Raw genomic sequence first — 27029 nt, forward strand, 5'->3', positions numbered from 1 at the left:
CTCGTCTGTAACTTCAGACACTCGGCCATCTGTCTTCACATCCATGTCTGGGCTACAGAGCATGACACAGCCAAGGCAGATGTCATCTCACTGCAGACCCCTGCTCAGTATGTGGGGTCCTCAGTTCTCATGGAACCCCTTAATGTTCGGATGATTTCTTCTGCTTTGGACTCCACCCAGTGCATGGGTAAAAGTGACAAGTGAAATGTCAAATGAGTGACTGGCTTTTTAGTCACAGACTGTCCTCAGTGTGATCAGGGCTGGAGGCCAGCACAAGTACTGTCATCCCAGCATGCACCACTCCAGGGTTGATGGGAGCTCTCTGGTGTTTTTTGTTCCATGCTTGTATTTTCTGACTGAATTGCAGTGTGTGTGTGTGTGTGTGTGTGTGTGTGACACTTTTTCATGTCTTGTTTTGTTCTAGCCCCACGGTTCAGGTACCTAATAGACACGTGTGGCTCATGGAGGTGTATCGGTCAGTGTGGTTCTAACACCACACAGAAGATTTGACCCCCAAGTAGCAACAGTAGTGGTAGCATCTGGAGTCAACATGAACTTGAGGCCAGCCTAGGTAATGTAGTGAATTCTAGGTCAGGCAGGGCTATATATGGGATTCCATCTAAACAAACAAACAAACAAACAAACAAACAACCTCAAACCAACCACAAGAATGAAAGACTGCATTGGGTGCCTGGCACACACCTTTAATTTCAGCACTTTGGAGGCAGTCAGGTGGATCTCTGTGAGTTCGAGGCCAACCTGATCCACACGGCAAGTCTGTTGCTGTCATAAAATCAAATACATCTAGCATAAAAGAACAGAAGGCATCACTAACCCCAGTTCCTTACTTTATCGCACTACAGCCAAGTTAAGAAACTCGTTCAAAATCACACAGGAATTCCTATGGGCCCAGCCTGGAATCCAAATGTATTGAGTTCCTATTCAGGAACTTTTTCTGCTGCTACATGCTGCAGATAGGTCTCTTTAGACATTTATTTGATGAGTATAAAATTAATGTATGTATTGAATATTCAAGTACACCAAGAGATGGTTTCAGTTCCTTCAGTTGTAAGTGTTACAACTCAAACCTAATTAACCTATACCAAAAATGGAAAATAGATACACAGAACAGTAAATCCTGGGTGCCCAAAACTGTCATGGGGGGTTGGATGTCTTGTGGCGTGTGCAGCATGCTCTTTTAATGGAGAGGTCCCAGACTCAGCACCTAGCAGGAGAGTCCCTTTCCCCAGCTGTGGTAGAGAATCCCTAGAGAGGACTGAATAGCTGGCTGGGTTCATGTGTGCCCCACAAATTCTTGTCATCCAGGGGCCTGAGTCACCACCTTCCTCAGCAGTGGCTTCTGATTAGCATAGTGCTTGGCATAGCCCTTTCCAAAACTTTCCTCTGCTCAGCAGACACCTGCTCCTACCCGGAGCTGGATGGAGCTTAGGGAGGGTATGGAGGAGAACAATGTTTTAAGCTTATTTCATAGGTGAGAGCAGTCAGCCTGTGGACAGAGTCAAGGGTGTTTACTGTGTAGATCATGTGTTTAAGGAGCCCTGGACCACTGTTTGTGGGACTGAGGCAAAAGTGATTTTTGAGGGTTTGATCTGTCTGTGGATATTCACATTAGGTATCCTGGCCTCCCAGCATCTGCTTCCTGTCCGCGGCTGAGTGGGAGCAGCTGTGTTTATAGGTGCTGGAGACCCACCTCCATCCTTGGCTCGTCATAATGGCTGAGGGAGAAGGCAGGGCTGGTGGGCTTTGGTAGCAGTTCCCTCCAGCATACAGTGGCTGCATCTGAGACTCTTGGAAAGACTTCTAGAGTCTCTGCTTCAATCATGAGTGGCTGTATCAACTTCAGAGAGAAAGGACCAAAGATGCCCAGGGCTCTAGAGCAGGATCTGTTAAGGAGAGAGCAGTCACAGCTCTGTGTGGACTCTTAAGATGTCGTTATCCCCCAGTGGCTGCAGCTGCGGTGTCTTGGGAGGCCTGTTCTACCAGTCAGGGCTCAGGTGCTGAGACACAGTAAACAGCCGAGGTTGGGAATCAGGAACTTTAGAGCCATACATGCTTCTCAGAGACACTTGGTCCTGCTTTGGAAAATTAGACCTACTATGAAACCCATGAAACCAGACACCCAAACCTTCAAGCCTTTGGCCAAGTGCCAGTTATTTGCCAGGCTTTTCTGGGTCTGTACTGCCTGGTGCTCAGAATCCCTCTGCAAGTGGCAAGAAAAGATGCCTAGGCAATAGCCTTACCCTGGTACCCGGAAGCAGCCAGGATGAAATACCATCAAAGCAGCATGCCATGGTCTTCCTGGAGATGATACAGGATGGCCTTTGGATGTGTGTGTGTGTGTGTGTGTGTGTGTTGTATGTGTATGTGTATGAATGTACACTTGAGTCTGTGTTTGTGTGGTTGTTCATCCATACAGAAGCCAGAGGTCAATCTTGAGGGCCCATCCTCAGGACCCATCTCCCTTGTTTTATAAGACGTGGTCTCCCTTGGCCTTGAGCTTACTGACTCAGCTGGCCTAGCTGCCCACTGAGCCCCAAGAATTCTTTCTCTGCCTTGTCAGTGTTGGGATAACACGGACATGAAATGGTACCTAGCTTTTCAATTTTATTTATTTTTAAGTATAGATTCTGGCGATTGAACTCAGGTCCTCATGCTTGCATGCAGACACCTTATTGATGGAACTATTTCCCCATTCTAACACATAGGCCAAAGTTTCAAGAATATACCTTCAACCTCAGTGAGCACACAAGCACCTTTGGGCAAAAGTAGTAGGTGACTGTCTCTGGCTGGATTTCTACAAAAGAATGTCATTTCTGGTGGGTAGGGGAATGCAGCCGCTCTCCAGTGCCCTCGTGGGGGTGGTGCAGCCTGCTTGCTTCTTAATGTCTCTGCCTTCATCATTTATAAGATGCAGTTTCTACTTAAGGGAACTCTTTCTTTTCTGGGAGTATGTCCTCTCTAAACAGATTTGGACAATATTTTTAAATGGTAATTTCTTAATCTTATTCCATTTGATTTGGGCTCTAAGAGAGCTCAGAGTTTTGATTGATACCACAGGGTGTGACTCAGAGGAGAATCACTGATCGAGTCTTTGGAGGACTCGCTATAAATTCCTATTAGGTCAGCTCTGTGTGTGTATGTATGTGTGTATATGTGTGTGTGTGTACATGTGTGTATGTATGTGTATAAGTGTGTGTATGTATACATGTATGTGTTTATGTGTGCATGCATGTGTATGTGTGCATGCATGTGTATGCATGTATGTGTGTGCATGCATATATGTGTACATGTATGTGTATGTGCATGTGTGTGCGTGCATATTTATGGGGTACATGTGTGTGCATGTGTGTATGTATATGTAACAGTTATTGTGTGTATATATATGTGTGAGCATGTGTATGTATAAATGTGTGTATGTGTGTAAGTCTGTGTATATGTGTACATGTATGTGTGTCCACATGTGTGTGTATGTGTGTACGTGCATGAGCCTGCCACAGTGAGGGAAAAAGAGAGGGACAAGTAAGAATATGGTTCCTTCTGTCTATGACAGTGGAGAGCAGTCTTAGTAGCCCCGTTAGTATTTAAAAAGTACTGGCTCAGAACTTGGAAGATAACTCAATAAGGAGCTTGCCAGGCAAGCACCTCTGACCTCAGTGCCAGGGAGGCAGAGGCAGGAGGCTTCATTGGTCCTGATGCTCCATGTTAAGTGAGCTTTTCCTGTCTTAGAAAGAGCAGGTGAGGTGGAGGTGGAGGGCCAGTGAGATGGCTCAGCAGGTGACAGTGCTGCCAAGCCTGATGGACCTGAGTTTGACTCCACAAACCTACATAGTGGGAGAGCCCAGACTCTCATAGGTTGTCTTCTGATGTTTGTGTGTGTGTGTGCATGCATGCACACATACACAAATCCACACAATATAACAAAGAAAAAATAAGAAGGGGAGTGATTGAGGAAGAAACCCGACTTTGACCCCTGGCCTTCACAAACATGTACATACATACATGAACACACACATACACCAAGCACAGGCCTATTGAACTAGTCATTCTTTTGCTAGTGCTATATCATGAATAGTGTCTGAGTTACTGTTTTTACCATTGTGAAGAGATACTGTGAGCACGGCAATTCTTACAAAAGAAGGCATTTAACTGGGGGCTTGCTTACAGTTTTAGAGGGTTAGTCCATGATCATTATGGTGTGAGATGGCCAGGCACAGCACTAGAGCAGTAGCTGAGAACTTTACCTCCTGATCCATAGGCAACAGGCAGAGAGAGAGAAAGAGACTGGGCCTGGCATGGGGCCAGTGGTATCCCTCTAATAAGGCTGTACCTCCTCATCCTTTCCAAAACGTTCCACTAACTGGAGACCAAGAATTCAAACATAGAAGACTATGAGGGCCATTCTCTCTCTCTCTCTCTCTCTCTCTCTCTCTCTCTCTCTCGTTTTTTTTTTTTTTTTGGTTTTTCGAGACAGGGTTTCTCTGTATAGCCTTGGCTGTCCTGGAACTCACTCGGTAGACCAGGCTGGCCTCGAACTCAGAGATCCGCCTGCCTCTGCCTCCCAAGTGCTGGGATTAAAGGCATGTGCCACCACCGCCTGGCTTATGAGGGCCATTCTCATTCAAATATCACACATAGTATGTGTAATTTAATTTTTAGCTACATATTATCTAAATTATAAGCATATTTAGTTATTGTGGCATTGCTCATAATCGCAATAAGCAGAGATCAGAAACTATTCGAGAGCCCTTTGATGGGGCACAGTTAGATGCACATTGCATTCATAAAATGGAATAGTATTTTATTTATTATTTAAACATTATAATCATAGGCCAGTGAGTAGGCTTAGCAGGTCACGGCACTCACCAGATAGGCCAAGTGACGAGTTTGATCCTTAGAACCTATGTAAAGTGTAAGGAGTCAGTCAACTCCACAAGGTTGCTCTCTGACTTTCATGTGTGTGCTATGGCACGTATGCTCTTCCCCCTCTCACATATATGCACGTGCACACACACACACACACACACACACACATACATGCAAGTACACACTGATAATACAATTTTCAAAAAGTGACTCAAGAAAATCAAAGATGTCTAAAATATATGGATGACTGGGAAGATAAATTGTGTAACACCATATATAATCTTTGGACAAAACTTTCTTAAAAATCAATAATTTTTTCCACCCTTGACTGAATCTCTTTAAATGCACAGAAGCTAGAACAGAGAATTTACGTTGGAGACAACCAGCCCACCTTTTCACACTTCTGGGGTGTGCATTCCCGGATATGTCCTAAGAATTTGGCAATGTTCGAGATTCTTGGGCTCACTGTTGACCCCATCCTGGAGCGCCTCATCTGCTGTGGGAGAAGGGACCCTGGTCTGTGTGAACTCAGGGTTTTTGCCTGGGGCTTGATTGCCCCATGTCATGAGTATCCTCCATGTCAGATCTTCCAGAGACAGGCCTCAGTGAGCATCACGCCCACCTGCAGTTTGTCTTCCTCTCCTCCTTGAGCTCCTGCAGATCCTCGTGGGCTAGCATGATAGCTCTTCCTGTGTGTGAACTGAGTCGGTGGGTTGTCAAGGAACTAGATCCAGGCACAGGGAGGGAGGCTGTATTTGGCAGTCCAGAGATCCCCTGAAGAAGGTTCTGGCATGGCTCCCCTGCACTTCTGGAAGGACAGAGCTCATCCTCAATGAGGAGACCCCCAGAGAGGGGACAAAAAGAGCCTCGTCCTCATCTGGCTGCCATTAAATCCTTTGTTCCTGGCCAGAGTTATAGCTGGATGGAGGGGCTCCTTGGTCTGGTTGCTCTCATTCCACCTCTGTCACTGTCACTATATCTCCCTTTTATATTTATTTTTTGTTGGGAAGACAGATGTGTGGTGTGGGAAGAACTCTTTGGAGTCTCAGAGTATCCATATTGTCCCTGGACCTCTGTGTCTCTCAAGCCCTCACCCTTACCTCCAATTTATCATGAGTAAATGTCCCACAGCCTCCCACCTGCCTGGTGTCTGAAGGACAACCCACACAACATGATTTCTCTCAGTCGACTTACAATTGAGGACAGTATTCTCTGTAGCTTGCACTTGGTCACAGAGGTAGCACAAAGCATTTTGCCTCAGAGATGTCACAATTCCTTCAATAGGAAATCTGGGGCTAGTGAGGGGCCTCCTTGTCACTTCTCAAAGGACAGCTCTCTCCTTGAGAGGGAGAGTGTCAGCAGATGAGAAAGCAGGGGCAGGTAGTGGGCAAAAAAGCTACTTCATTCAAAAAGGAGCCTTTAATTCTCCCTCCCTCCCTTCCTTCCTTCCTTCCTTCCTTCCTTCCTTCCTTCCTTCCTTCCTTTCTTCCTTCCTTTCCCTTTTCTCCTCCCCCTTCCCTCCCCCTCCCCCTCCCCTTCCTTCTCCTTCTTCTTCTTCCTCCTCCTCCTCCTCCTCCTTCTTCTTCTTCCTCCCCCTCCTCCCCCTCCTCCCCCCTCCTCTTCCTCCTCCTCCTCCTCCTCCTCCTCCTCTCTTCTTCTTCTTCTTCTTCTTCTTCTTCTTCTTCTTCTTCTTCTTCTTCTTCTTCTTCTTCTTCTTCTTCTTCTTCTTCTTCTTCCTTCTTCTTCTTCTTCTTCTTCTTCTTCTTCTTCTTCTTCTTCTTCTTCTTCTTCTTCTTCTTCTTCTTCTTCCTCTCTCTCTCTCTCTCTCTCTCTCTCTCTCTCTCTCTCTCTCTCTCTCTCTCTCTCTCTCCAGGGTCTCACTATGAAAGGCCTGGCTGTCCTGGAACTCACTCTGTAGACCAGGCTGAACTCAATCTAACACAGACCCACCTGCCTCAGCCTCCAAAGTACTGGGACTAAAGGTGTACAACACTAAACTTTTTTTGGGAGGGGGAGAATTATTCCTTAATATCTCTCTGGATTAAATGCTTGGCTAGTTGAGCATCTTTCAACTCTAGACCTTTGGTCCCTGTGGTCCTGGGAAGATACAGAGATATCTTCATGTTAGACAATGGGAAACCATGGTGCATATTAGGAAGTTAATTTCTCAAGGGTGTTGGTGGTGAAGCCAAGGGACACTAAAGGGAACAGGTTAGGACTGGCACTGTTCTCTCTAGGACCTGACACACACACTCATCCAGGTGCTTGAAAATGGAGGGTTTAAAAAATCTGAATCTTTCCTGCTCTTGCGAACCTGAGGCCTTGTCAGCCTCGCCCCCTGGCCTGAAACCCTCAGGCTCTTTGCCCTCCTTGCTGAATCTCAAGGATAACAGGAGGGAAGGCTGCCAGAAATGGGCTCTGGTTCCTTCTCATTTTCTTGTTTTGGGCAGCCTTTCAATGACTGGGGATGAATGACCAGGATATACTTCCTTCCTCTGGCTGCTAGGGGGGAACTGACAGGAGGGTGGGAGGCCTGAAGGAGACTATAGCTCAGGATGCCCCAAAGCAGAGAAAGTCATAAGCGGCCAACAAACCAGGGACAAAGACCCTCAGAGGGGTGCCCCCAAGGGAAAGGTTCAGGAGGAGGGCTGAGCCTGCCCAGGGTGCTGTCCCTGCTGCTGCGCTGAACTGCCAGAGCTCTACAGATGGGAGCAGGCTGTGGCCAACTTCCCCAGCTCTTGCAAATCCTGCATCTTAATTAGTTCCCTACTGTTTTTGTACATGGCCCACATTTTAATAGTCTCTAGGCTTCTTCCACCATTTGCTCTCTGATGCTTGATGTGATTTCTCTTCTCCCCAAGACAGTTCCCCCGGCTCCTCTGACACCCTCCCGTCCAGGAACAGCTTAAGGAACGCTGATGTGCCAAGCATGTAGGTTGAGATTGATGGGACTGTCGGCGGGCTTCTGTGCCCCCCAGCCCTCCCCCTCTGCCAGGCATTCCTTAGATGGATGAGTCGGGTGGGGGTGGACACAAGGGAGGGCAGTGGAGAAGAGACAAGTAAAGCCCTGAGCTAGGTGTGAGCCAGTGGCCAGTGTGACCTTCTGCCAGGCCTGCCACGGATGCTGCTGTGTCCTTCCAAGGAGAAGGACACTGGCTCCCACCCCCCATCTGTCAGTGTTTATCTGCCTCTGTGTGGGGGTTTCTGGGCTTGGTATGGCCAGGAGAATGGATGCCTTCAAGTGCATCAGGGGAAATGACCTGTCATTTATCTCTCTCCTGCATTGTCAGAGCCTGCAGCCATCCATCCTAGATGCCTGCATTGGCCGCCTCTTCTGCTGCTGGTGGCCCCGTGAGTAAGGTATCTGAGCAGACCTCCAGTCTACTTCATGCTGCAACTGCCTGTGCCCCCAGCACCTGCTCCCTGGCTTCCCTGAAGTCTCAGGTGACAGAACTGGGGTCAATAGAATTTAGGCACTGTTTTGGCACTGCTTATGTTCCTGGCAAGGGATAAAGGCCTAGAGCTAGAGGTGGGCAGAGTAGCCATATGACTGCCTCAGTTTCCAAAGCTTCATTTTGTAGATGGTCAGAGGGTCCCATGTTTAGAGCAGAGGGCTCTAAACCTGAGAATCATTTAAGTCTGCTCTTACATCTAAGTCTCTTCCCACCTCTATTTTCTCACTGAGAGGTACAGGGCAGGGACCCATCTTCCTCTTCTCCTGCATCCCTAGAAGGCAGCACAAGGCCTGGCACATGGCACATGAATGATGAAAATTTGTTAAATGAAGCTCGGGGAACATACTGAGTTCTCATATGTCCTTTCACAGATGAGGGAAGTTGAGAGAGGGAAAAGCCTTGACCCAGAGCCGGGCTTCCTGTCCAGCTCTGTCATTGTCCTGGGCCTATGTTTAGTCATAGGTTATAGACCCCTTTCATAGTCTCATAATCCACTGGAGAAAGAAAATGCTGAATAGATATCACCAGGCCTAGATCCAAGTTCAGATCCCTCAATCACTAGCTTTGGGAGTTTGGGTGGTTACCTGGGAGATCAGTTTGGGTGGTTACCTGATTCTTCACATATAAAATGTGGTTAATGGTAGATTTTTAGGGTCGTTCTAAAGGCCACGAGGTGTGGAGGCAGTATGAAGAGGTACAGAGATGTTGCCTCCCCAGACACTGTGGAGTGAGCTCAGGGGACCTCCACCAAGGCTGCAACACTCCTCAGTATCAGCAAAGAGATTATTACAGACAGCTTGCAGCACTGCAGGGAAATTGTGTGCTGTCTGGTCTGGAGCCAGGAACACATTATATCTCCGAAAGTTTTTCCCCAAAGCCCCATTCTAGCATCTCCTATGTTGAGGAGAGTTCTTGGAACCTGGTGTGGGACCCACTGTCTGCTTTTGCTATAGCTGTTGTCCTGTGCTCCACAGGGGCATATAGCTGCGATGTGATATGCCAGGCAGGCCCATATGCCTGAAGCTCATCTTCTGCCCTGGGTGGAAGATGCTCTTCTTTCTTTTGGAGAACCATTCCTCTGTGGCCTTGCCCAGATAAAGGATCTATACCTTGGTCTCCCTGGTATCGGGCATCTGTCCTTGACACAGATTTGTACATGTAGAAGCCTGCTTGGGGACCAGGGCACTCACTCCTGCCCAATGTACTCTGGGGTCTGACAAGGAGAATCTAAGCTCCCTGAGGACAGAGCTTTGCCCCTGTTCTGCTCCCTCCCAGTACAGGTGTGTCCTGGGCTCTGTAGGCAGTGTAGAACCTCTGACGTGGTCTTCCCATTCCTGTCTTTACCTGCCTTCAGACTGATCCTCTTACTATATACGCATCATCCTGCCTTGCTCTGCTCAAAACCTCCTGTGGCTTACCATCGCACCCAGGTTGGAAGCTGATATTCTCGCTGCCACCTACACAGCAGTTCAAAGTTCCTGTAACTCAGTGAGCTGACCTCCTGGGAGCCCCACCCCCACCCCCTGTGTATGTTCTGGCAAATGGCAGCTTCAGGGCAGATGCACTTAAAGCTCCCCGGTGTCTGTGACATTTTTGCATGGCTATCAGAACAGGCCCCTTCTCAGTTCTCTTCCAGGTTCAGGGGTCCCTGGCCATATTTAAAAGTATCTATCACTCTCCTGTCATCCTCTATGCTAGTTTTTCCAAAGCACCAATTACCAAATGCCAGATCATAGACTTCACGCACTCACTTCTTATATTCCTCTCCAACTGTATCATTTCTTATGAACTTGAATGTAAGTTCTATGCAGGTAGGGATTTTTGTCACCCACAGCTGTGCTCCCAGCACCTGGAACAGCCTACTCCATAGTAAGTACTCAGTCACTATCTGTCAAATAAATAAAGCAGGGTGTTTTCCACTGTGCTGCTGTCTGCTGTTTCTCCTCCAAAGCTGCAGGGGGAGCTACCCACCCTTCGCAGTGGGGCATGGCCTGTCTCTCTGCTTGGAGTTGTTCTCATGCTCCAACTCTTCTGTCCCTTTGACTGCTCCAGATTCTGCCTGGTTGCTTCTCTTTTTCCTGAGTCATACCCTTTCTTGGGAGAGTTGAGTCTCACCGTGTTTAGTAGCCTGAGAGTGTTGGAAGGCAAGGCGTTTGGGTTGAGGTGCACAAGAACAGGGAGGATGGAGGAGGAGGAAAGAAGGGAGCCTGGATCTGGACCGTCTACTGGGCTCAGGTCCTGTATAACTGCTCTCTCATTTGCTCTTTAACAACAGTGGGGAGGTGGGCTTTGTCCTCTCAGTTTTACAGATGAGGCAGTCAAAGCCAAGTGTATGATTTAGGGTAGTAGAACTGAGATTTTATTCCCCAAACATCCGGTTGCCTCAGCCCCTTTAAACTACTTTTTACTTATTTATTTACAGACAGGATTTCATGTGGCACAAGCTGGTCTCGAACTTGCCGTGTGCCCAGGAACGGTCTTGAAATCCTGATCTTTGTTAGAGTGTGCCACCACACCATTTTATACACTGCTGGGTATGGAACCCAGGGCTGCATGCATGCCAGGCAAGTGCTCTGCCAGCTGAGCTATAACTCGAGTCCTTAACTACTTTAATGTTTTCAAGCTTTATAAAGGTATACTTGAGTGTGTGTGTGTGTGTGTGTATGTGTGTGTACTCACAAATACATATAGATGTATCTGTGAATCCGTATGTTTCATACACATATGCAGATGTATATGCTTGTGTATATATTTATTCTACTATGAGAGTGTGTGTGATCCTGGAGGTTGAATGTAGGATCTTGGGCATGGTAGGCAAGTGCCCCAGCAGTGAGCCACATTTCCACACAACCTGATGTTTGATATATGTGGACACTGTAAACTGATTAGATAAGACTAAGGAATGTGTCTAACACCTCACATAGTTGGTCATTTCTGTGTGTGTGTGTGTGTGTGTGTGTGTGTTACAAACACTCAGATGTACTCCTTCAGCAATTTTAAGTACCATAATATATTGTTAATAACCAGTCACCATTCTGCGTCATGGATCTCCAGGATGCATTCATCCTCCCTACCTGAAACCTTATAACCTCCTCCAATGGGTCTCACGCACCTTGGAGATGTCTCCTCCACTTAGCCTATTTCTACCATAATGCTTCTCTCTGTCCTTCTTGGGAGACTGTGCTGGTCCTGCAGGCTGGCCTAGTGGTAATTTTCCTTTGATATCATAGATGTTTCTTTGGGCCTAAAGTCTGTGAATCTGTGGAAATGCTTCTTTGTAGTACTGACCTCAAACTCTAGAACTTACCTTAATGTGTCTATTTAGAGGAATGTGGGCAGGTTCAGCAGGGGCCACCAGCAGGAATGATGGCTCTCCTGTTGTGTGGATAGCCTGGGATTCTAACACAAGCTGTAACAGGGACTGAGAACTGAAGCCTGGGTGACAGGTCCTTAACATGAACTTTGTTTCTTTTGAGCTTTATGAGTCCCAAACCAGGGAGTCAAATGCAGCCACGAAAAGGCCTTCCTAGGGAACACGGAGATGGCTCCCTGGCCACCATTGTAGGAAATCTGGTATCCTTTCCCTCTTCTCTCCATGAGCCTGAGAGTCTGCCGGGATAAATGAAATCCTGATTCTTAAGCTTCTTGCTCCTTGGTGTAAGTTAATATACAAATCCAAGGACATATGATGAGTTTAACTCATCAAAAATAATAAGCACACAGAAGAGAGAATGGCACATTTGTATTTTAAAAGAAAACCTAGAGACAGTTATTTTAAAAACAACCACGATAACAACAAAACCCCTGGGCACTCACGGGCTAGCAGGAGATTTTTTTTTTTTTTTTTTTTTTGCCATTGTCTGTGGGCTCTCCCCCTCCCTCTGTACCATGACTGTATCTCTAGGCCCCTGCGTCAGAGGGAGCCCATGATGGATGGACGGATGGATGCGCCTTGTCGGGGTGTTTCACCACAATTTCCCTTGGGGCAGCCTGTCTGTTGGCAGAGCCCAGCCTCCCGAAAGATGGTATCTCTTGCAAACTCGACAGCTAACAGACAGCTTCTCTCTTTGTATATTTCCCCAAAGAAGACCTGTCTTAATCTGTTTTTTTTTATACAGCATATTTTATTATAATCCATATATGACTTGCAGGTTCCCAGCCCTCTATCCTTAGCTTAATAATGAAGAGGGAAAAGGAGTCAGAGGCTCAGGGAGCCTGTGACATCCAAGGCGTTTGCATTTTTAAATGACCTGGGATTTAATTACTCACTCTGCTCCCATGTCGCACTCTCAGACTCATCGTGCCTGCATCCTGTTAATGAGCTCAGAGGCTCCAACAACCCACTGGAAGCTTTTCTTTTGGTGCATTGGGTGGCAGGCTTAGGGCACCTGTGTCAAAAGCTTATGGCTTTGATCTGCACAGGAGAGGAAGGCTGCCCTGTCCAGAGCCTGGGGAGAAGCCACTGTGCTTCCCTGGCAATTTTTTTTTTCTTCCTCTGCTTTTATTTGTGGTGTTTTTTTTTTTTTTCTTCCTATGCTTCAATCCTTATTTGTCTAAGAGGTTTTTTTTTTCTTCTTCTCTCTCTCTTATTTGGAAACCGATTTGCTTCGGTTTGCACAGAAGCTGTCTCTGGTGTGATGGATCGTGCTGGAAGTCACCCAAGGAGTATCTCTGTTCCCAATTAGAAGTGGAGGCAGAGCTGCCTCCGGGTCCCAAGGAGGTGGCTGGCTTTGGGTGACAGCTGCTGCCACTCTGGAAAGAGTAACGATCCATAGGTTCATATCCATGTGTATAAAATTGGACTAATTTAAAGATGAATTATGTGTGTGTGTTTTGGTCCATTTTCTTTTGATGTTAAATGTTTGATGGCTCCTGTCGGGTTATGTGGTCTCCAACTTTGTGTGAGGTTAAACAAGAGAAGCCTTTGAAAGAGTCACTGGATTCTATATCTAGATGAGCCATATTAGAATAAAATTAAATCAGTGACATCCCCAGGGGCTTCCAGGAGAGCATGTCCTATGTACATTGTGGGAGAGCTTGGACCTCTCACCTTTCTCCTTGATGTGTGCTGGGACCCCCTGGGGTTAAAAGGCAGAGAGATTGTACCCTCTGCTGGGTTGATTTGGGGGTGGGGTTAGCCTTTCATTCTGACTAGCCAAGCTTTACCCACAATGCTTTGCAAACAGGGTTTGCCAGAGGTCAGTCTGAATGCTGCTCCTGGAATGGTACTCCATTGGGCATTAAGCAGGCAACATTAAGAACCATGTTTAAATTCCATCCACTTACTGAAAGCAAAATCTTTCTAAGCATTTCTTTTAATGCTGTAAAGCTGCTCTGTCCAGTGGGGTAGCCACTGGCCCTTTGTGGCTTTGGAGCCCTCCTCTGAATTTAGATGTGTTATAGGGGGAACATACATACCAGTGAGGTCTATAAGAATGTAAAATATCACATCAGTTTTCAGATATCAATTTCATATTAAAATGGTAGCGTTTAGGATAGAGAAAATATAAAACTTAATTGTACCTTTCCTCCCCTTTTTCAAACAGTAACTAGAAAATTTAGGATGATTCTGGCAGCTTTTATTGGATTTCTATTGGAACATTACCATCAGTGATTAAAATTTGGGTAATAATAACTTAGCAGCATTCATGAGACACTCAAGCTGTCTCAGGTTCTTTGCGTGTATCACCCAATTTTGAACCCAAGTTTTAAAGAGAATGAAACATAAAAATCAACATGCCTCCTTGCCCGTGATGTTTCACACACTAAGTTTTGGGGTGGGTTCTTTTGAAGTTTCTTTATACGACATACTACCTTCTTTGAGCCTTATACCAATGCTATCAGATACATGCCTGTATCACCTCATGTAACTTACCAACAGAGACTTATATTAAGAAACTGCCCCAAGGCAAGCCTGACTAGGCCAGTTTGAAATGAAACTATATGAGCCAATAAAATATTTTGGCAATTAGAGGAAAACGATTCCACTCGGTCTCTGTGATATAAAGTCCCCTCTCCTCCCCTCTCCCGTGCTTTGCTTTTCTCCTGAAGGGACTGGACTCCGATGTCACTGGCTATCCCTTGGAGCCCTCCGTGTGCCAGGGAGCCCACTGTATCTTCACCACTTCACCAGCCCGTCCAGTTAAAGAGGATCAAGTATGGACTGAGTGCTGGAAGACAAGATGGAGGCATATTTAGCTGGGGGTGGGAGGAGTGAGAGAAGAGCGGCAGGTAGGAGGATGTTTCCGGGTTTGGTTTCCTGAGGGTGGGGAGCTCCTGAGATGCTCTCACTGAGCAGAGCTCAACACAGTACTGCAAACTGCCCTCAGCCTCAGCAGAGCTGGTTCATCTGTAAAATGGGATAAATCTCCGTTCTGTGGCATGATAGGGATTAGGGGGCATCTGGCAGTAATAGCTTCCGCATGTTTGACGCTCTTACTTTACTGTACCACGTCCTTTGTGTGTGCATGGTGCCACCAAAGCACTGTCCAGGATTCATCCGGGCTTGCTATTCACTGATAAGATTATATGGAGTCAGGACTCTTGTCCTGATCTTTAACAGTGTCTTGAAAGGTCATGATTGCTTTCTTGCCTGCTGGGCAGCTCTTTCTGAAGTTGCTCAACTTTTCTGAGCTAAGTGGCTCCCTTCTCATTGGATTTGATGACTGAAACTTTCCTGCTCTAAAACACTGTGCCATTCTGGAAACTGGACGTGCTTACTGTCGAAGGCTAAGGGATAACCTTCAAATATACACATAAGATTATTAGAAGTTTGAGGGATGGTAGGCAGCTGTCTGAGGACCGGGCATGAGGCGACACATCTTAATTATTTGAGATTAGACATTTGGAGGACTTTTCTGGTGTGTGTGTGTGTGTGTGTGTGAGAGAGAGAGAGAGAGAGAGAGAGAGAGAGAGAGAGAGAGAGAGAGAGAGAGAGAGAGAGAGAATGTATCATTAGAGAGGGCTCATTAGAACACACAGTTGATTCTGACTGACTCTCAACTTAGTTGCAACGTCATCACACATGCCTTCTCTGGCTTTGAGGTGAAGTAGCTGCCCTCTTGCTGTTTTCCTTGTAACACCTGAGATGGTTCATAACTGCACCTCTGTCTTACACTTAACATTTATATCTGTATCTTTAAATCATCCAAAGATGGAGTTCTTTATTATTTGGCCACCTACTGTGTGTCTGGTTCCAGCACAGTGGTTGCCACATGACAGGCGCTCAATAGGTATTTATTGGTCAAATAGATGATAGGTAAAGTTTCACTGGTGGTTGATCCACTGGTTATGTTTGTTTGTTTTTTAGTGTGTGTCTATGTGCATATGAGTATATGTGAGATGTGACATACATGTGGATGTCAGAAGATAACCTGTGAGAGTCAGTTTTTTTTTTCTTCCACCATGTGGGCTCTGGGGATTGAACTCAAGTCATCATGCCTGGCAGTGAGGACATTTACCCATGGAGCCATCTTGCTGGCCCTGGTTGTAGTTCATGTTAGGTATAGATCCTCCCCTCTACCCCCACCCTCTGAAAGTTCTCAAAAGAGACTTCAGATACTTCTTTCTCAACTTTTTCTGTGGCTAGCCATCCCCAGGCATATTTCTTCAGCTGTAAGGATGCTGGGATGGCCTTCTGTCTCCTGTGTGCTTTGGTGGAGGACATGGCAGGTGGCATTCTAATGGGGTCTGATGAGCCTGGTGAGTCCAGTGAGCGGCTGTGATTGGTGCCACCTGTTTCCATTCTCCCTTCTAGATGCTTTCATTGCCCTTACTGGGATCCGTGTCCTGGAAAAGCTGACTGAGGTAGGCCACAGCAGCCCAGCCCTTGCCCACAGGCTTTGGCTTGGAGCTGGCCAATGTGAGAGGAGACAGCACTTGTGTGGCTGGATCTTGGTTGGATCTAGCCCCAGTCCTGTGTGGGATTTCAGAGGGACTCTCTCTTTGTCCCTCTGGGAATGGCAGTGCCTCTGTCACCATCCCTCCCTGACTCCCTTTGGCCTATCCACACTTCTGTCAATGATCTCTGCTTTAAATGACAGATAGGTTTCACTTAGTTGTTCTTAGGGTCATTTAGCTGGCATGGATCATGTATCTAATGCGTGTGTGTGTATGTGTGTATGTATGTGTGTATGTATGTGTGTATATATGTGTGTATGTGTGTGTATATGTATGTGTGTGTATGTGTGTGTCAATGTGTGTGTATGTGTGTGTCTGTGTGTATGTGTATGTCAGTGTGTGTCAGTGTGTGTATATATGTGTGTCAGTGTGTGTGTATGTGTGTGTGTATGTGTGTGTGTATATGTGGGTGTATGTGTGTGTGTATGTGTATATGTATGTGTGTGTATGTGTGTGTGTGTAGAGGTCCAGGATCAAGGAGAGGTTGAAGGAAAATTATATAGAAAATCAAGATTCGATCCCTTATACCTTTGTTTTCTGATCTTAGATTAAAATTCCTTGCCAATCACAGATACCTTGGTGAAGAGTCAGAAACTCTCTTGGTCTCTCTTGGGGGCAGGGTTCCTTGACCTATCTGACTATAATAGCCTTCTGTGACTATAGTAGAATATAGTAGACTCTAGCCACCTTCTGCGACTTTAAAGAGAACGGTTTATTTTGGCTTACTGCTTTCAAGATTCTAGTCGATGGGTAGGCAGACCCATTTTGGGGCTTCTCTGGATGCCAGTGGTAGAAAGGGTGTGGCTGGAGCAAACTGCCTGACTCCTGACTGGAAAGAGAGAGGGGAGGAGGAGACCAGGGTTATAAACCTCTCTCATGGATGTACCCTAATAATCTAAGGACATTTTCCACTAGTACCTATCTCCTAAAGGTCCCCCCATCTCTCGATAGTGCCACTCCGGAACCAAGCCTTAAACACACAAGCTTTGAGGGGAAATGGGAACTTCAGTGTCCAAACTATGGCGCCCATTGACTCACAGACTCCTAATGTCTGAGGAAAAATGCCTGCTTCACGGGATTTCTCCAGGTTTAAGAACACTGAAATCAATGGCTTCCTGCTCTGCGGCTCTGGCACCTGTCGGCATTCCTGCCACTCTTTCTGCATTGGTTTGGGGCATCTACTTCCTCTGTGAGTTGAGGAGAGAGCAGCCTCTCTGAGGCTGATAGCTTTTTATGGAACAAAGCGGAGCGGGGTAGCTGGCATACCCAAGGGGAGACTTTGAAGACAATAGCAATCAGACATTGTTGGTATGCGTGAATGTTTTTAAAAACTGTGGTCCTGGGCACTGCTGCTCCTCTTTATAGATGGAGAGATGGGCTCCAGGCTTCTTGAGCGTCATGTCCAAAATCAAACCCCAAAACTGGCAGAAGCAACTCTGAGTCTCAGGCAGTCCTCTCCTACATCTAGAGGGCACCCTCTCTGTTCTGCCTCAGCTTGCCCCAGGGAGACAGCAGGATTGAGATCTGCCTCTGGGACTGCGTGGCGGTGGAGAAGCTAAACCCAACTCCGGTGTTCCACGATCCTGCTGGTCAGGAGGCGATAGCATAGGCTGTTTCAGTTCTGCCCAAGCACTCTGGGCCCCTCATCCTGGTTCCCAAGGGTTGTCCTTCCTGTTTACCTGCTTCTGGGTGCCTGACCTGCCTGTTTGTGTTTGTTTTCCAGAAGTAGAACTGCCCCTGAAGAAAGATGGATTTACCTCTGAGAGTACCACGCTGGAGGCCTTGCTTCGTGGTGAGGGAGTAGAGAAGAAGGTGGATGTCAGAGAAGAGGAAAGCATCCAGGAGATACAGGTAGTCTCACCTGCTGAGGGAGCCCTGAGCACCTGCGGCCTGTGTGCCGTGGGGTCTTTGTGACACTGTTCTTGGACGCTTAGAGCTTCTGAATTAAAAGCATCCCTCTACCTCAGGAGCAATCATCGTCTCCTCACATCTGTTCCTCTCCCTGGTTTCCTGGTGTCTGTACTCAGAACACATCTGCTAAGCACCAGCTTGTGCTGAGTCCTAAAGACATAATGAGAACAGGATAGACTGACTGAGTCCTTGCTTTTGTGGTCACTGGGGCCCCTGCCTCACCTCTGCCCTTTCCTTACACCCTAGTCTGAGCTCTATCTCACCATATTATCTCAAAGCCTTTCCCAGCACTTCCTACCCATCCTCCAAAGCCAGCCTGGTTACCCCTCCCCCAGGTCAGCCCTCCCCCAGGTCAGCCCTTCCCCAGGTCACCCCTCCCCTAGGTCACACCTTCCCCAGGTCACCCCTCCTCTGGGTCATCCCTCCCCCAGGTCACCCCTCCCCCAGGTCAGCCCTCCCCTAGGTACTCCTCCCCCAGGTCACCCCTCTCCCAGGCATGGACAGTTGCTTTGATCCTCATGTATCCACTTCCCTCTGTGTCCACCACCTGTAAATCTCTCAGACGTCGCTGTGAGGACGTACACCTGTCATTTATCACCCTCAGTGTGTCTCAGACCCCTCCTATTTAAAACTACAGGGGGCCACAGCCTGTTATAGTAATGTCAGTTAATTCTGATATAATATTAATAATTAAGCATAATTAAATTATATTTTGGTTATATTATATTTTGTATATTAAATTTTTATATTTTGTCGTATATCTCATATCGCATTTTTATATCCAATTCAACATTTGGTTTAATTGGTTCACTAATTCATTAAAATCTTCATTAATAATCACAACTGTTGTGGTGCTTTATAAATATCAGTGCGTCAGGGACTGTGGTATGTTCACTGCGACACATTCTGTCTTACACGAAGCTTTTCTTAGAGATGCCGGGCAGACCCAAGTCTGGCAGTCTGGCGGCTTCTGCCCTTCCAGTGTTAAGATGAGTAGTCAAATCCTTTTCATTTACTTGCCACTGCTGGATGTATTTGCCCCTCCTCTCTTCCCACAAGCTAGAGCCCTCATGGAGATTGCTGCTAATTTGAATTTAGCCACTGCTGTATCTTCTGAGGCACACTTGTCTGTCTCCCCCAGCATCCCCTGCACCAGTGATCCTGTCTGAAGTGTCTTCAGCAGGGATTGGAGTAGCCCCTTGTCCCATACCTCTCCTGCTGCTCTGATCACCCTGCCCCTTTCCCTGGCTTGAGTTACTTAGTTGCCTTCTCAACGGTTTCCCTGCTCATGCCCAGAAAGACAAAGATCACTTTTAAAAACCTTTAGGTGATTTTAGGCTCATAGCAAAATGGAGAGGAAAGTAGAGAGATTTCTCACCTCCCCTAACACCACACCACCCCCCCCCCCCAGCTTAGCCTCTCCCATCAGTAACACCCCACATTTGTATCCACCAGTGAGCTGCCCTCGACAGGCCTTTCTCCCCCAGAATCCACAGTTTATGTTAGGGTTCACTTTGGGCGTGCTCTGTGCTTTGTGCTTGGGCAAATGGATAATGATCCGAGTCCACGCTGCATAGTGTAAGACAAGAAGATTTCACTGCCCCACACTGACTGCTCCCGTCCCTGGCTACAGCCTTCAGTCTCTCCTCCCACCCCCATAGTCTTAGCTACACAGGTAGCCTTTTCAGATTGGCTTTTGTCACAGGACACCCACAGACTCTTCCTCCATGACTTTTCGTGATGTCATAGCTCATTTCCTTCCAGTACTGAGCACTGTTCCTTTGAGAGGATAGATGGGCGGAGGGGAAGGAATTCTTTGTATGGCTGCTCATGCCTGAGTAAAAGCAAGGGCTCTTGCCTCTCTCAGACGGGCGGGGCCCTGGCTGTTTGGTCTACTTGGGAAGTCCTTCCCCAGACATATGGGGGGTGGGGCTCTCATCTCACCTTTGGGTGCCCCGACCACTGTGATTAATATCATTCCCTACACCCATCTCATCCCTGTACTCATCCCTGTACTTTTTTCCTTTCCGTTTCCTTCCTTCCTTCCTTCCTTCCTTCCTTCCTTCCTTCCTTCTTTCTGTTCTTTCTTTCTTTCTTTCTTTCTTTCTTTCTTTCTTTCTTTCTTTCTTTCTTTCTTTCTTTTTTTCATATTGCATTTAGCACCATCTAGTATTCTTTGAACTTCAGTTCTTATGATAGTTTATTCCCCTGGTGTGAATGTAACCATCCTCCCACCCCCTTGACTACCTTGCTCACTCGTACATCTTAAGCACACAAACCCAGATTGACACATAGTAGGTGCACAGTAAATGCCTGCTTGAGGGGACTGGGGCCCTTGTTTCTGACCCCCTCCCCCTGTCTCCCATGCCCTGCTTTTCTACATTAGTCCTAAGCACAGCTTTGCTTGTGCTAGCTCCTTCCTAATCTATCTTTCGTCTCCACTGAATAGGTCCAGCGTGGTAGACATGGCCTCCTTAGGCCCCTCCTCTCTGCTTTGGGCTAGTGTTTATTCACAGCCTCTCTTTCCCAGCCTTCTTCCTCTGTGCCTCGGGTCTGCTGGTGTGTGTTTTCTTCCACTTACACTGATTGCATTTAGTGGGTAGGCCAGGTCCCAGTACCACCTTCCCCATCAAATCTTTCTTGGTCCCCGACAGCTGTAGCAGCCTCTTTTGAACTCGGGCGTTTGAAACACTTCTCGCTTTCTTTCTTGTGCCGTGTGTTTAGCTGGTCATGCATTAGCCTCTGTGCTTAGACCTGTAGCATTTGGTTGCTCCATCTCTGTAATACCCACGGCCCTGTTAGTGTTTTTACCTCATTGGTTGATCCTCAATGGTTGATACAAAGCCAGTGCCCAGGAGCCTGGATACACACGGACATACAGCCGCTCTTCTGTAAAGCTGGGAGCGAATCTGAGTCGCCTTCACGTGGCCCTGGGCCAGGATACATGCTGTCATTGTATCGCCATTATTGCATCAGCCCTGGTGTTAGCAGTGTGCCTGCCCATGCACAGCATGCGACTGTGCTGTCTGGACTTGGGATGCTGAAACTAGACCACGAGCCACTTGAGTTTAAGTTCTCACTGACTTTTCATCCCAGAGGTACATGTATAATAAGTCAACGGTGTGCCTTTTCCTTAGCTTTTAGCTCATTAATTCGTGTGTGCTCTCGACTGATAGGCATGGTGGGTTCTGAGGACTACTCTAATTCTAGTGTGACACGCCGTTAGAAAAGCAAGCGAACAAATAAGAGGATTGGAGTTTTGGATAAGTGAAAGCCAGTAGGAGGAAGCAGCGTTGAAGGAGGGGCAGAGCTTAGGCAGTGTCCTATGGGATATGGGTTTTACTGCAGTCCCGGGGGATGACAGGAGCCAGTGATGTGAGATCCCTGGAGTGACAGCTCTGAGACAGGTCAGTGCCCATCTTGTCTAGAGAGTCGATAGAAGGCCCTGTGGTCTAAGTATAGTACTGGGGGTGGGGGTGGGGAGGAGGAACAGGTGGGCAGGAGCCAGACCCTTCAGGCTGCTGGAGATCTAGTTGTCTTGGCTTTTGGCCTTGTGTGAGATGGGAAGGAAGCCCTTTGGAGGGTTTTGATCAGGGAAGTAGAATTTAGATTTCATAAAGATTCCTCCCCTTCCTGCTCTGCATGGAGAGCAGACAGTGCAGGGCAGCAGTGGAGAGGATAAGTTAAGAGATCCTTCCCTCTCTCCCTCTCCTTTCCTCCCCTCCCTCCCTCTCTTCTTTCCTCCCTCCCTCCCTCCCTCCCTCCCTCCCTTCACCCCCACCCGTGTCTTTTCTTCCTTTCTCCCCCCCCCCTTTTACTATTGAAAACACAAATCATTGTTACCAGTACACTAAAGGCTATTTAGAGTAACAGTAGGGAATGTTATTTTCAAATGTGTTTATTCTTCAGATGTCTGAGGGCAGGGGCTGCCGTGTGTAACAGGGTGGTGGGGAGGGTGTCAGTTATGTTGGATGCCCCAGTCCTTCACTCCTCCCTCCCAATGCTCTCCCCCCCCAACCCCCAGCCTCCTGAGGCCTGACTCAGGCTTTGTTTGTTAGGAGCTCCTGGCTGCTCTCCTGGAGTGAGTTAGGTAGACAGGCTCCGGGGTCAGAGCTGCGTGGCAGGAAATGAAGACAAGTGGACAGTGTATCTGAGGCCAGTGCTTTAGACTCAGGCTTCTAGGGTTACATGCTGATGTCGAGTGGGATGGAAACTCAAGGGAGAAATCAGCTTGCTCCTGGGCCAGGACTGTAAGACACTTAGGGGACCAGCCCAATGGCAGTGGCAGTCACCTTTTTTTTTTTTTTTTTTTTTTTTTTTTTTTTTTTTTTTTATTCCAGCCTAGAATTCATGTTGTGTGTAACAAATTCCTTATCATGAAATATGACAGGGGCATCAGAACTGTACTGAGAAGCCAGAGGCAATGACCTTCAGATAGTAGCACTTGGAACTTGCTATGATTAAATGACTTCAAGCCCTGGAAAGTATGCAGGATACAATCACCAGCAGTAGCCATGGTGCTACCTCATATTCATTCTGTGATTTTCTTAACCCAAGGTAGTGGAACATCCGATCTAGCCTTGCCCGGCTTGACTAGTAACCCCGTGTTAAGGTCAGGAAGCCAAGGAGCGTGCTCTAGACCCTAGCCAACATTTCCTAGCGATGGGCCAGAGGCCGTGTTCAGCAGACAAGGACGTTTCTCTTTGATGTTGACGGTTGGCTGAGTTATCTGTAAGTGCTGTGTCTTAGTAAGGGCTATTAATTCTGTGATGACACGCCATGACCAAAGCTATGTATAGACAAAAGCATTTAACTGAGCATATACTTACAGTTTCAGAGAGTTAGTCCATGATGATAATGATGGGGGGGGGGAGCATGGGGGCAAGCAGGCAGGCAGGAATGGCGATGGAGGAGTAGCCGAGAGCTTACATCCTGATCACGAGCAGATACGGAGGGACCGGGCCTGGCATGCACTTTTGAAACCTCAAGGCCCAACCCCAATGACACACTTCCTCCAACAAGGTCACGCCCCCTAAACCCTTTTAAGTAGTCTAATGAACTGGAGCCAGGTCTATGAGCTGATGGGAGGAGTTCTCGTGGCTTCCCAAAGACAACCAGAGGAGAAGATAGAGAAGTCCTGGGGGATGTTTTGTGTCCTTTGGAAGCATCAGGTGACCAGCAGCAACTTAGAAGATGTATCTGGAGTGGGATATTCTGGTAACTCCCTCTTGGGCTTCCCACTTTGAAGACAAAATTACAGAGGCGTTGTTGTCTTGGAGACCATTGAGTGGTAATGGTGATGTCAGACTGCATGGGCAGTGCATATCACTTTCTAAGCCTTTCTAAGCATAGTTGGTGTGAGTTCCTCACCGCTAACCCAAGCTGCAGCCCTGTGTCATATAATAATGCCACCTCCCTGCCTTTATCATCTTTCCCCAAGCCACCAAGCGCTGGTCACACCAGTCTTTCTCCCCACTGAATAAGCTGCAGTGCTCTAACTGCTTCACCAGCTCTTGGTGACCCAGAACCACCTAAGACCATCCATTCACATACACAACCCTTCTCCTGTGAAGCCGGAAGTGTCTAAGTTGCTCTCATCCATCCTTTGCTCACCGTCCACATCTCCTTGTTCTCCTGTCCCAGCCTCAGGAAAACCTCCTTTGACCTTTGGATCAGGCCAAGGTCCCTTGGAGCACCCTTTTATAGAACCTTGAACTTACCTCTCACAATCATGACAACAACGTGTGTTATACAGTTTTATATGTTATTTAAAGCGGTCTTCTTTTTAGCCCACCTTAAGGTCTACTTGAGGCCAGGACTGTAGCCATTTGTATAAGCTATAAAGCTTAGCTTAGTGCCTACATGTAATCAGCATTGGACAAATAGTTATAGAGCCAAAGAATTGCTAGTTTTCAATTGGATAAGAAGAGGCATAAAACATTGTATCATTCAAAGTAACACCAGTGAGCCCACGAAAAGCTTCTTCTACCATGTTGGTCCCTGGGCTCACCCGGGCTCCAAGTCTTTTCCTTTATATCTTGCTCCCTGGTAGCAACTGGGTTTCTATAGCCTTTTACCCTATCATAGACCTGGGGATGCATCCCCCACCTCTGTCCTCAGTCCTGCCCAAAGCATCTGTTGCAGTGCACCCAAGTCTTGGCAGCAAGGGAGGGCGAATGAGTGTGGAGCTAACAAGCTCACCAACCCGACCTTGCTGTGCTCATGGCTTTGCTGGATGACTGTGACTGGTCAAACTGTTCTCAGCCTCAGTTTATGTACCTTTAAAATGGAAATTGGCTCTTGTATTGCCATGTTCTGAGGGATATTAGAGGGGGCTCATTTGAATTTATGAACTTAAAGCTTGGTTAGTTCTTAAAGTCCAAAACTTAAAGTCATGGGCTATGGTGAAATAATTTTATTCTGCTGTCTACCCATCTATCTGTGCCTCCATATATCCATGTGTGTGTGTGCATGCGTCTGTCTGTCTGTCTGTTTGTCTGTCTGTCTGTCTGTCTCTTTTTCTCGCCCATAACCCTGGCAGGCCTTAGATTTACTATATAACTGAGAGTGGCTTTGAACTCCTGCTCTCCCTATTCTGGGAGTAAGGTGTGTGCCACTAACACCTTGCTGGACATTTATTTTTCTTATAAACAACCCCACAGTGGGTTATTATGGGTAGCATATTAAGGTTGTATTCCCACCAGCTGAGCAAGGAGTTCCTTGCATTCATCAAGCAAGGCAGAGCTCCACAATGGCAAAGAAGGGAGAAATGTCTTTTCCTGTTCTGAGGTAGCTCTTTAGAAACAAAGGAACACATTGTATTAAAGACAGTAAGTTTTGAGTAAGTAACCTGGCCCCATGTAGAAAAGCATCCTTTTACTCTTACCAAAAACCTCTTTTTTGGGGAGGCTGGGGACAGTGAAAAGAGTTGAGAAAGGTCAATGTGCTGGGACAATTTGGTTGGAAGGGGCCTGAGGGCTTGAAAGAGTGCTGGTTCCACCGAGACTTCAAACTCTCAGGCAGCGGCCACACCCTTGCTTTGCTGAAGAACAAAAACCCCAGAATATTCACAACCTGCCCTTTGATGGTCCTCACAGTTGCCTTTCATCTCTCAACTCTTGTATTGGACTCTCTTGTCGTTTCAGAGGGTTTTGGAAAATGATGAAAATGTAGAAGAAGGGAACGAAGAGGAGGATTTGGAAGAAGATATTCCCAAGCGCAAGAACAGGACCAGAGGACGGGTGAGTGGGGTGAGGTCATGAGAGAGGAGTTCAAGTTGAGTCTAATCCCCTCCATACCTGAATAGACACACCCTGTGGGCTTACGAGGAGCTCTGAGGAAGATGCTCAGGGAGCCCCAGGCTGGGCATGCCTGCAAAGTCCAGAGCTGGTGAGAGGAGGGAGAGGAAGCAGAGGATGCTCTGAGGGGTTTGGGGCTGGGAGAGTGGAGGGCAAGGAGAATTTTTTGAGACTCCGTCATGAAAGTGCTTGCCTTGTTGTTCCTGGGGTTTTCCTGGAATGACAAGATGGGGACACCTGCTTTGGGACATGCTTCCATGGGCAGGCAGAGTGAGTGGGAGCCTGCCAGAAGCAGACAGGCTGTAGCTGACGGTTCCCTGAATGGATTTTGCATGAACTTTAGAGGCACGTGGCCCTGAGATGAACTAAAAAGGGGTCAGAGGTGGGAATGGCAGAGAGACCCTGATGGGAAGAAAGAAGACACTGGTTTGTTCCTAAGTGGGAAAGGAGCTGACCAGGACCATGCTTTTGGATATTCTATTTGGTTCTCTAGGGTCTTCTTGTTTGGCAAAGTGTTCTGTGGTCACTTTCAGTGAGGGCATCAGGATAACTAGGTGGAGAGGGACCTCCAGGGAGAGGACTTTGCCTCGTCACAGAAAAATCCCAGTTTTGAGGGCTTGAGGGTCTAGCTCCTATCAGCTCTAGATAGGACCCTCTCCTTGCTGTGGGAGAGAAGTCAGTCCTGTGAGCCCTGTGGGTTTGGGCCCACTGGTAATTATCGCAAGCCTGTGTTTTGCACACAGTAATACCGCAGAGAGTAGCTACTAAAATTAGATGCCCAGGACTTGTGCTCAGTTATTAGGTTTGGAATCACACCATTGCACTATATTATAAGCAACTTCCCAGGCGAATGCATGAACTCTAGTGCTGGCCACACTGTGATCCAAGATGCCCCCGCCGCTGATAAGAGCCAGAGTTGTCAGTGTGGGCAGGGCAGCTGCCTGATGGTGCAGTTATGTTGGGCTGCTACCGTCTTTATCAATGACCAATATTTCCACAGTTTTGTCTCATGCACTCTTTTCTCCTACTTATTATTGGCTTCTGTGTTTGTTCCCCACTGGAGTATTTGAAAGCAGAGTCTATACATTTTATTATATATTCCAGTATATCTCTACTAGGCATCTTTATATGCAGCACAAATATGCCTTGTTCTAATACCTACTACCCTTGCCCAGTGTATCCACTCTGTATTTGCTACCTGCCTGTTAATTATCTATTAGTTTTCATATCAGATAGGCTGGTAGTACTGCTACACTTATGTTCAAATAACCCTTATTATACTTATTCGCATAGAAGTACAATAGTAATGATATCAAAAGTTCAGATATATCCAAAAGAACCCATTAATAGTTTCCTTGAAGTCAAAAAGCAGACATTCTCCTTTTAAGTTTTAAGGAGAACATTATATGTTAAGGTTGGTAAACTCTATAGTAAGAAAGAAGATTCTCTCTGGGACACTGTGAAGCGAAGAGGTATTTGTGCTATTTTTGCTGCTTCATCCCAGAGGGTCAAAGGTTATGGCCATGGCTCATGATAAGCTCTTAATTAAAATGGACAAGGCATTGAATTGTAGTGCTCAGTA

The 27029-nt window shown here is 47.0% G+C and overlaps 1 protein-coding gene across 7 annotated transcripts in view; it reads left to right on the forward strand.

Annotated features, from left to right (window-relative positions):
* The window catches only part of Dpf3 (double PHD fingers 3), a 270465-nt gene that overhangs the window by 134614 nt on the left and 108822 nt on the right, over positions 1 to 27029 (forward strand). For all 7 annotated transcript variants that reach the window (XM_076921762.1, XM_076921768.1, XM_076921767.1 and 4 more), the window contains exons 4-5: positions 17962 to 18089; positions 25295 to 25390. In XM_076921762.1, the coding sequence (XP_076777877.1) occupies positions 17962 to 18089; positions 25295 to 25390 (224 nt within the window). The remainder of the gene's footprint in view (positions 1 to 17961; positions 18090 to 25294; positions 25391 to 27029) is intronic.

This window comes from Arvicanthis niloticus, chromosome 23, assembly GCF_011762505.2.
Source record: "Arvicanthis niloticus isolate mArvNil1 chromosome 23, mArvNil1.pat.X, whole genome shotgun sequence".
In the NCBI taxonomy this organism is placed as follows: domain Eukaryota; kingdom Metazoa; phylum Chordata; class Mammalia; order Rodentia; family Muridae; genus Arvicanthis; species Arvicanthis niloticus.